This window comes from Phallusia mammillata, chromosome 4, assembly GCF_965637545.1.
Source record: "Phallusia mammillata chromosome 4, kaPhaMamm4.hap1.1, whole genome shotgun sequence".
NCBI lineage: Eukaryota > Metazoa > Chordata > Ascidiacea > Phlebobranchia > Ascidiidae > Phallusia > Phallusia mammillata.
This window is the reverse complement of record NC_137255.1, coordinates 5,328,233-5,339,758: the sequence shown is the minus strand read 5'-3', so window position 1 is coordinate 5,339,758 and position 11,526 is coordinate 5,328,233. Positions and strand designations below refer to the sequence as shown.

Below are 11,526 nucleotides of genomic sequence, written 5' to 3'. Positions count from 1 at the left end.
ATCTATTTATTACCAAATTAAAAACAACCCGTCTTCAAGCCTTCAAATTGCCAATACCTTACACTTTCATATCATCACAAAGTAATTCTGGCAACCCTTTATTGTTTTAACTTATTACGCGGAATAAATCATTCGCTATCGATGTCCAATAATTCATTCAAGTCCTCTGTAATGTCTGAACTTTGGTCCGAAGCTGAGACTGAAAAACAAAACTTTTCTCAGTTAAAACTTGTGTACACAAAGTGTTGTTTCCACTTTGGCAAGAAGCGCCTTTTTTATTTTGTTCAGTTCCACTTTGATTATTTCGTTTAGTATTTATTACATTTTTGAGTCTACAAATAGTTATTTTAAGGTAATAATAGATTGCAAACTGTGTTTTGTACACTTTGAGAAGAAGTGCACAGAAAAAAGGCACAAAAATCGTAAAAAGCGTATTGTTTCTGGCATAATTTTACAACCGACCAAAGTTTACAAACCTTCAGTGTTTTTGGATTTATCCCACCAATGACGTCGTCGGTGATAGTGACCCCAGCGGCGACGCCTATGGAACCAGTGGCATTCTGAATGCAAAACAAAGCAGCTAACCGCCACAACAAGCAATAACAAAGCTAACTGTTTCGGCATTGTGCACACTGCAAAATATAATAAAACGACACTTATGAAGTGATTCACTGCATATATTGTAAATTTTTACTCTTTACTAATCAATACAACTAGTATATCTTAACCTTAACTTTATACTTACTAACAAATTTAAACCAACGTAATTTTTACTATGATATTACTCCTGAGAGCCAGATAAATTCATTTACCCTTTTTCTAAAAATTATTTTAGTTAATTATGACGTCACAAAATGATGACATCACTAAGCAAAAATATTAGTATAAGAACCCCTCTCAAAATGGAAAATCGCCGACTGGTTAAGAATCAATGATCTGAGCAAAGGTCGTTTGTGAAACTAAACGAATGGTAGACAACAAACGTATGGTAAGAATTGGTGTTCCTATAGGTTCTTGGTACTGTTCATATATTTCTAAAAAAATTATCGATTTCTAAAGGCATTCCGATTTATTCTTTTGAAACAGTAGCAATTGAAACAAATAGCTTCACGACTAAAATATTTTTGGAAATTCGACGACCTCTGTTATAAAAGAATAATTGTAGACTTAATGCCATTTCCTTTTAATGCTGCGTCAAGTGTTGAAGAAAATCATTGGAATCCAAACAACGTTTTACTTTTCCACTATGATCCAAAATCGTCTAGTTAATTTGTGGTTTATATTTTTAGTTTCGACCCGACATTTTTACTTTTTTACTTCAAGATTTTTGCATAACAAAGGAGTTAAATGTGAAAAGAGGGCCTTCTGTCAAATTAACCTGGTTCAATTTTGGCTTGGAACATATGATTGAGGCCTTTATTATAGCTTAATTTGTTAGGCAGGTTAGCGGCCTTTTTCAGTGATTAGTCCGATACAAGTTAACATGATTACACCACATGTTACCTTTTTATAACAAAGTCTTTCACTTTATTGTGTACCAAAATACGCCTATGCTGTTAACAACTACCAGTAAAATTTGCAAGCACATTGTTGGATTGCAGAAAAATAGCATATGACTCATTGATCAGCTCATAAACAAAAATGAGAATTGGAATCGCTCGCTAGTATTACAATGAAATAATTCAGCGGACAGTACACTTTATTGAAAATCTAAACGTCTTCGCGGTTCACACAACCTTTATTGAATGGACAGAAAGTCCCATACCCTTTGTGTAAAGGTTTGGATTGAGGTAACGTAAGGGCATAACATTTTGCATAGTTTGTTCAAAAGCATTGTTTTAAGTGAATGAATAAACTTCAATAAAAGTTAGCAACCGTTACTAGTTAAACATACATAATGCGTCTAATTAGTTAGCAAGAATTCTTGAGGTTATTCGTATGTTATAGTCTTCAGTCGCGTTTCTATTAAGCCTTAGAAAAGCAAATGGATCATTAAGGCCTGATTTTTGAATATATCCTCTTTTGAATAGGAATTGACTGGATTTTGTTTGTTTCTTGGCTCCCAACATCCGACATTTGTCATCTGTTGTCTGGTAAGACAAGGCCAGCAAATTTCGCAGTCTTCACTGTGCTTGTATTGCCGTGAAAATTGTATTGAAGATCCAAAGACGTTGCTAGCTCGTGTTTGGTATCAGATCGAGCAGACATCATTTCATACACCAGTCTGCCAACCTATTAAAAGCAAAGGAAAACGCTTGGTTAACTACAAATGTTCTTCTAAACCATGGGAGTCGAACCGGAACTGAGCCCAACCCCGCGAACCGGTCTGAGCGGTTTAATTCACTAAAATAAACCAGTATCGAATCCGAGTCGTAAGTAAATTATGATTTCGCCAAACCGAACCGGAGTTGAACCCTATTTGAACCGGAACCGAAACGGTAAAATGCAGCCTGTATTCATTTTTTGTAAACGCCGCCACAAAATTTATTGATTTTTAAAAAAATTACCGAAGAATGCGTGAGATAACAGCTACAGGGCGTTTCAAAAATGACGAATTATAATGTGTCGCGATGTGCAAGCCGAAATTCTTAAAAAACACAGCCGGAGTCAGATAAGTCTGTGTAAATAATGGTTTTATAAGCGCAAACCGGTTCGGACCGGATATTTTGTCTGAACCGGAACGAAACCCGAACCCGAAATAGTTAAATAGTGAACCCTTATCGAACCTGAACCCGTATAACAAACGGTTCGACTCTCTGATCAAACCTAGTATATTTATTCGGTGCGCTTGGGAAAAAGTTCCTGTATTGGTGTCACATGCAATATTAGCATAACTTAGTGTAGTATATATAGTCTAGTTACGTAGCATACGTTTGATGAGAAAGTGCAGACAAGATAGTCGCATTCACTTAGGAGTTGAATATCGAGGACGATGGTTTGTAGTTCAGATGCCCTGTACAAATTAAACTGGTGGAAGAATTGGGATTTCAATTTTGCAGAAACGCTGGATTGGTACAGGGACAGAATTTCGTATTCCTGGTACCTGAAAATACAGTAAACTGCGGTTAATCCGGACCCGTTTGGACCAAAAAAGTTGTCCAGAAATGGCTAAGATCTGGATAAATCGATGTCGATTAGTTCAACACTTACCACATTACAAATCATTTGTACCTTAAAAGGGCAAAATTTGGCTCAACGTAAGTTATACAGCCAGTTTTCGGTACTGTATTTTAAATGTCCGTAAAAGATAGAACTGACCTTATTCGAATAGAAAAAAAGTCAGCTTTACTCTGCAAAGACAGATTTAAGTTTTGTCCCAATTAGGGGAAGATTCGGATTAACCGAATACGATTTGAACGAGGTTTACTGTACATCACTAAGTTATTTGTTTTTGTTCACACAAACGATTGTTTCAATGTACACAAACACTTGAACTTAAATAGAAACGGAGTTGTAAGCAGAGTGGTAAGTTTTTCGAAATTTACCCAACCCCACTTGAACGTACAATCCGGAAATCAGGCCCAAATCGCTTTTTTATCAAGGCCAGAATTAAGTCAAAAAGTTGGCAAAATTGCTGCACAAATGTGCTCAAGTGTGTAGTCAGGTCTTAACCTGAGCAAAAAAGCACGGCCTGACTTACAACTTTTGTCCAAATCCGAAAGAAAAACGGTCATATTACAGTTATGTTTCAAAGAATAAAAACTGTTCATTTTAACCGTTCTATAGCTTCTGCATGAACCGAAGCATCGTCGGTCGCTAGAAATACTCTCCGTTTGAAACTGCTGCTTGTTTTCTTTGCGTATTCGTCGTACCAAGTCTTGACTTTTGACATATATTCACCAAGTTCTTCAAAATTTGCTTCCAGCATAACCTTGTCGCTTCGCCTAACATGGACTCTGTAACGAAAGTTTTGTGTTAGTTTTTTAATATAGCTGGCAAATTTTATAGTATGAGCACTTTATAAACGACACATTATATTGTGACCACTCGACAAAGTGTTTTTACAGTCTTAATATTCTTCAAAGTTTTTATTTACATTGTTAAAAGATCACACTACAAATTTGTATCATCGCCAAAATCCTAGTACACGTTAAAGCAGCGGTTCTCAAACTGGGGTCCGCGGTCCTTTAGGGGTCCGTGAGACAATTTTGGGGGGATCGCGAAAAGGTTGAAGTAATTCTATAATCTTATTTGGCGTCAGTTTGTGCCACTGAATAAGTTTAAATCAAAGTAGAATTGAGAATCGACTGTCTCCATTGCTAAACAATAGCCTTTATTGCATGACAACTAACAAAAAAAGCGATTGTTCGCGCACAATTGTAATGTTTTTTGTCTTGTCTGTGATTTTTCGTTTCGTTTTTCTGAAATACACAAGCCTGCATGCGTAGGACCGTGAGCCCTCGAAATAATGGCAAAGGGACCGTTTTGAAAAAATAATGAAAAAGTTTGAGAACCACCAGCTTCTTAAGATGTGTTATATAACAGTGATTTCCATCCGGGGAAAAATTGCTCCTGAAAGATGGAATTTTTAAATGTGGTTTGTAAATAGACACTTCAGCTCTGGAAATATAATTTGAAAAGTCGATATAAGACCCTATTTTAAATAATCATTGCATGGTTTCGCAACTATACTATGTAGTCCAATGGTTCTTAACCTTTTTGGTGCGGTTTCCCATTAAAATAAATCACCAAGTTTAAATTTACCCCTCTGTTATTTTTATAATAATGTTTTGTGCCAAACATTAACAAACAAATTATTCTTTTTCACATAATTTCCCTCTAAAACCATTAAATTTCCCACCGGTTAAGAACCACTGATGTAGTCTATTAAGGAGAATTAAAAATGCAAAATCTACAGCATGGCTTGTTCTGCCTTCAAATCTCACACTTACCCCACAACTGGATGTAAAAACTTGAGTTCAGCTTTCAAAGTGTCCACCAGCTTGACCATATCCGGCTGTAGTCGAGTAACATACTTGACCAGTTGCCCTGTCCACCATAAATTACGCGAATGCTCTGTCATCTCTTTTAAGTGCTGACTAAGCACATCCGGGACAGTGAACGGTGCGAATTGTGTTTTTAATGGCAAACTCCAGTAGATTGTGATTTTTGCAATGCGATATCTTTCAGACGATGCAGCTGCCATATTCCCTATTACACAAAGCGAAGGTGTATGTTTTAAACGGTACTTTACTTTACATTTGACTATTTTTTTGGTGGAAAACAATAATTTCACAATATTTTAAGCCGGAGTGAAAAGAGCTATAGCATTCTAATTTGGAAGTTTTGTTTGAACATATTTATGTTTAGTTAAGGTCATGTATATACCACTACTTCTATGTTTTAAAATGCTTGATAATACGGTGTAGCTCCAGCGCGTTTATTCATGACCCACTTTGTGTGCCCCCCACCTCCCCACGAAAACGGCAAAAATAGAATATTTTGACCTTAAAATGACAGTAAGTGTTGATTTATGCAAAACAATCCTTAAATTTCATGCCTAAGTTTCCATATTCATATCAATTGGAAGCCCGATAAATAAGCTATTGCTGTCAGGCATAGTATCAAGTTTATAGAGCTCTTCTGGCAAATGTATTTTTATTCCGACGTTTCGACGTCCTATACAAGTCGTCTTCATCAACATGTTTCATTATTTTTTCCTTTGTTTATCGTGCGCTGTTCTAGTCGCATTCAGTGTTATTTACCCTGATGAAGACGACCTGTATAGGACGTCGAAACGTCGGAATAAAAATGCATTTGCCAGAAGAGCTCTATAAACCTGGAAGCCCGATAGTTTTGTTTATTACAAAAGTGCGCCCTTAGTTAAAAGTGTTTTAGAAACACTGTGGACACATATTGCATAATATTGACTAAGCAAAAAAGAGAACCCAATAACAGGGGTATACTTGGCCGAATGGTCCGGCGCGCCTGACCCATATACAGACATATAAAAACCTTGATCGGGATTCGTCCCCGCGGGGAGTGTCCTGGGTTGGAACCCCGTGAAAAAAATAACAGGAGCACAATATGCTGCGTAATAATTTCTCACCGGTCAGATCTACAGCTTCGATGACGTCACTACGTGTGAAGGTGTTGCATACGTCACTGAGGGGAAGATACGTGGCGAGCAGACCACCCTCTATTCCTCTCATCCGTGCATTGTCAACAAGCAGGGTTCTGTTGGTTCCAATAGCCAACATTAGACACGAGACGAAATGGTGAAGTTGACATCCAAGGGCGCAGTCCGACCGAACGCGACAGATTAGACGTCGAGCTTTATTGCAATCTAATGGATTCTGGAAACCAAACACATTTGGGGTCGATATTTAAAAATGAATGGAACCAAGAGTTGTGGCTGGCTTTCGGTTCGTTTTCGGGTCTACGTTTAAAGAAAACGGCTTGATTTTAGGGCCTGATTTTACACTTGGTCACATTTTGTTTTGCAATTTAATTTAGGAAATCTAATTTCCGGGTCCAACTAACCGTAATCATGTACCTTTTAAATTCATACCTGTAAACGACAGATGCTATTTTGCACCGCGACCGATAACTTTTCAAGATCCGATTGATTAGATTTTTGGTTGATATGGCATTCGATTTTCGTCAAGTTAAGGCTTGAATTGATACCTAAGGTGCATAAAGCAGGTTAGGAAAACTGATATCGTAAGCAATGTTTCTTTGTTTCCTAAAACGCGGATTTGATTCCACTTTCAGTAGGTACAACGTGTTTATTCTATTACCGGTGCTTTACAGGTTCTTTATTCACTATTTATCGCCCATGTGTTCAGCACCGAGCCCAATACTTGGCCCGTAATGTAAAACCCTTTGCCTTTTTATACCTTTAACCCCGTTTTTAAAGTACAGCAGACATTGAAAACGTGGTATTATCAATACACATCCCCTATGGCCTATAGGCAGGGTTGCCATCGACACGGATCCGAAAATAAGGACAACCGAAAAATTAGGTTTGCGTTCGAAACGAAACAAACGTTTTCGAATAAATCTTTGCATTTATACGAGCCATGTCATATCACATGCCATTTTTTTGGCCAGAAACAATCTTTTCCAGCAACTCCTTGTTCGTAGAAAATATTTAGTGCAACTCACGACAGCTCAGGTCTAGGTTTACTTTTACTTGTAGCAGGTTTTTCACTTGTAATTGTAGAAAATAAGACAAAATAAGGACGTAAGTCAAAAACAAGGACAATTCTTAGAAATAAGGACAATCAATTTTTCTAAGACACTACCCTTCAAAAGAAGGACAAATCTTAGAAATAAGGACGGTATGGCAACCCTGCATATAGGGAAGGTGTTCCCTATTAACAGGTGTTGGTGTCGGCATAAATTGCAACTGCCGCTGTTATTATAAATCCTAAAAGAGCATTTAGTTTAGTTCTGTATAAAGTAGTAATGTACCGAATCGGCTAAATTTCGATTCGGCCGAAACCGAATATTCGGCGGTTTTGCCGAATAAATTCGGCCGAATCAACCGAATCATTTCTGACGTCACGCGAAGTCGTACGCTACGCGTTTGACGGGAAAAAAATGTTTATCTACCAGGCAGCCAGTGCAAAATAGTTGTTTTTCGTCCTTATTTCACTTCTGTGGGGTTTAAAATTGCCTTAAGCATGATTGGCAATCTGCCAATGAATTACTAATTTTTTTGACTACCGTGGGAAAAATGATAATGTGTTGAAAAAGATAAACATTGACACAATTTCGTTATGTTTGGGCTTTTAAAAGATTGCTTGGACCTTAATAAGCAGAAAAGACACGTTTAACGCTTTAAATTTGTGTTCGTAAAAGATTCGGTTTCGGCCGAATCGCAACAAATTATTCGGCCGAAACCGAATCTTTGCAAAAATGATCGATTCGGCCGAATAAATTCGGCAAACCGAATATTCGGTACATCTCTAGTATAAAGTAACCACCAACTTACCTTCGGTATAATGCCATATGTGTTTGTCGTACTCGGCCTCGATTCTGTAGAAACAGGTTTGTCAAAGGAAATGGCTGCAACAGGACTATGTTTTGTACTTGTATGATATCCATGTATAAAGTCTTCAGGGGAAAAAGTATGGTTCAGTTTTTACAGTCATTTAAACAACACATTTTTTAGAATGATTTTTTCATGCGAATTTGGGTGGTAATTTTGGGAAGATTTAGATTCACGTTTAACTATACGTGTTTGCTAAGCGTTGACAATTCAGTTTCCGAACCTTTACAACGCCCAGTTACCAAATAATGGGGACCACTAGGGACTAATGACCCTGGCCTAAAGCAATACAAAATACCACTGCGCCCAAAGATGTCATAAATGGCACTTGTGGAAGCGATTGCAATGCTAATTTGTGCAAATATACTGCCATGGTTGTTTACAAAATTAGCTCATTTTAAATTTGTGACTCAAAGCTCGCAAGGAAGTCAAATAGTTTCACGGTTTAGTGATTCAACTGGATTGCCAAATCATGATTGAACTTAGTAATATTTCCTGTCGCATTTAATTAGGAGGCAGATGCGCCTTTGTGAATGATCTGGTGCTCACTTGATCTAATTGTGCGCTTTGTACTGTGCTGTGATTGGACGCCGTTTTGTGCAGGAATTGTGCAAGAACCAATCGCAAATGTATACCATTTACCGCTTTACTAGTATATATGAAACCTGAGTACGTAAAGGTCTATGAAACAGAGTTGCAAGCGGGCCCGAAATCTGAGCCCGAACCCGGCCCGAACCCGAAAGTATGAGCCCGAAGCCCGGCCCGAACCCGAAACGTTTTTGCGAAGCCCGTTTAGGCCCGAAATTTTGATTGACAGGATGAGAAAGAAAAAAGAGATAGACAACAAACACAATGATCAATAGTAGACCATGGGGTAAACAATACGTTTTAGAGTAGAGTGGGCATTAGGTCAAAGCCAGAGTTTCTTAGCTGAGTGATTTTATTTTGTTTTTTTAAATGGCGGACACGGAACGTAAAGTCAGGCCCGTTTTAAGCCCGTTTTCTCACAAATACCTAAGCCCGAACCCGGCCCGAACCCGGCCCGAACCCGAACCCGGCCCGAAAAGCCCGGCCCGACTTGCAACTCTCCTATGAAAAGACAAAAAAACAAAACAATAACAGACAATGACGGTGGACATGACATTTTAGAGCTTTTAGCATTAGTTTAAGTCCAGCAACTTGCTACTTATCTGGATAATTTTTTTTAGTTGCGGACACAGAACATAAATTCAATCCCGAATTAGGTCCGTTTGTTCAAAAAAAAACCTTAGCCCGGCCCGAACCCGAAAAACCCGGCCCGACTTACACTATTGTGTTCAACAAAAATGTCCGTTGCATCCGTTTTTTATTACAACCCAAGAAACAGCACTTACAAAGGCTAAGTTTGAACAACAGATTAAACCCAGTAGAGTAACACAATGTCATTGGGTATAGTACGAAGCTTTTATGACGTGGAAAATTCCTTACAAATGTGTTTCGGCGATTGTTAAGAATGTTGGGATGGCTTTCAGACAAAGGCTCGCGATATAACAATAAAAACTCATTTAAATTCGAAGTTTTTGAATTGACACCGTGCACTTTTCATAAGGCTATGCTGCAAATACATCTGATATTGATGCTAAGCCTATATAACCCGGTGTTATTCAACCTTTTAGGGACAAGCTAAGACTATATTTGTCTCTGACTTAATAATCATCATTTGTTGAGTTGATCGAAAAGTAAACAATAGAAACGGTATGTATGGGATAAAAAAGTGTTTTAATGTACTTAGGTCATCGTCAAAACATCTTTGAATTGTTAAATCACTTTATTACTTACCTTGCCTTTAAGTCAAAAAGATATATGAGAGACATACATCCAACCAGCATCAATCCAAAAGTGCATTTTCCACGCTTTAGTAACATGTTATTACATTGCTAGCTGCTCGTCTATGGCCAAAGCTCTTAAATTACATTATTCTTGCATATTGAACGCGAAGCAACGGAAACAGCTGTGCAGAGTGTAAAGATGTACGTTAAACACTGCATTCACGCCATATATTGTTACATGATAAGTCAGTTCCAGCCAAGCCAGCCGAACAACTTTGCTTTTTTACAACAAGGCGTCATATTCTGTACACACATACATTCCATTGTTTTCTATTCGTTTGTTTTCTATTCAAACAGTTTTAATTAGTATAAATATTAAAGGATCGCACCAATAAATGATTAGCTGCAGACAGTGCACACTGTTTCGACGTATAAGTTTTAATTAGCTGAATAAACTCGGCAAACCGAATCGTCAATTGTGACGTCACGCTTAGTCGTAAGCTACGTTTTAGGCTTTGTTACATAAGTTTGCTGTTAGACAAATGGGTTACTAAAACAGAACGTTTGTGTTGTATTATGGTCTTGTGTGGGTTTGAAGGTTACCTCGGCTGTCGTTTAAGCCTCCTAATAATTTATACTTGTTTGTTTAGACCAGTGGTTCTCAGCCGGTGGTCCATGGACCACAAGTGGTCCATGATGATTTTTTGGGTGGTCCACAGGACGTCCACATTTAGTGATAAACTAGAGATGATTGCATATTGCATGTTGAAAGAGTATCAAAATGTTAGCTGGTAATAATTGTATCTCACTTTAAGAATTATGTTTCAAGCCCAAATGGTTGTTTCAAATGCGTACTTCAATCTTGCTCTAAAAAGAAATGGTCCACGATATTATTTTTTCTGGGACGGTGGTCCATGGCCGAAACGAGTTGAGAACCACTGGTCTAGACTCTAGAGTGCATGCCCTGTACTTTAGGCAAGGTAATTTTTTCAACAGTATTTGCATTGACTATTTCTTCATCGTCCATAATGAAAACATGGACCAAACTTGTCTTCGGCATTTGCTGCGTTGGCATTGTGTTTCGTTTCTTGTTTAGAAACACGCTATTGTTTTAGTTCCTCCACGATGCGTTTCTTATGCAAATTTCGCTATACTTCTTATACCGGCCGACTGTGTACTATTTAGCGCAGTGGTTCTCAACCTTTTAAGTTTGCGGACCGGTAAACTTTCGAAACAAATTTTGCGGACCGGTGGGCTTTCAAATCAACCCAAAAAGTAATCACGACAAAAATATGCAATTCAAAAGAGTATAAAAAATCAATTTATGCTGCTGTCTGTTTGATATCATACGTTTTAACGCGGTTCTAAAGAAATTTCTGCAAGAAAGTAGAGCGTTGACTTCCACACGATTTATCGGCCTTCAACATCTTTCATTTTGCAAATGAGATATAAAATTGCAATATATTTGGCGGACCGGCAGGAAAGTTGACGCGGACCGGCACCGGTCCGCGGACCGGCGGTTGAGAACCACTGATTTAGCGGGCAGACACTATCTATGAGGCCCAATCTTATAAGTTGGCCATTAGAGTCTATTTTAAACGTTTCTATCTATATCTAGTGCACTGGTACTAATAGGCATATCTTACAGTTTTTCCGACTTCGAAATTTTTCGACAAAAATGGTAACTTTCTATTCAGTAAACTATCTTTTTTAATGTTTTGC

At 37.9% G+C, this 11,526-nt stretch overlaps 1 protein-coding gene across 1 annotated transcript; it reads right to left on the bottom strand.

The window, feature by feature from the left end:
- Nucleotides 1-1,363: 1,363 nt before the first annotated feature.
- LOC145222555 (alpha-(1,6)-fucosyltransferase-like) lies at nucleotides 1,364-10,046 on the bottom strand. Its single transcript, XM_080088697.1, has 9 exons — nucleotides 9,815-10,046; nucleotides 7,940-7,983; nucleotides 6,512-6,627; nucleotides 6,050-6,296; nucleotides 4,893-5,151; nucleotides 3,717-3,896; nucleotides 3,428-3,434; nucleotides 2,872-3,108; nucleotides 1,364-2,232 (listed from the first exon to the last, which is right to left on the bottom strand). The coding sequence occupies exons 1-9, from the start codon at nucleotides 9,898-9,900 to the stop codon at nucleotides 2,080-2,082; spliced, it is 1,329 nt and encodes a 442-aa protein (XP_079944823.1). The 5' UTR covers nucleotides 9,901-10,046; the 3' UTR covers nucleotides 1,364-2,079.
- Nucleotides 10,047-11,526: the final 1,480 nt, after the last annotated feature.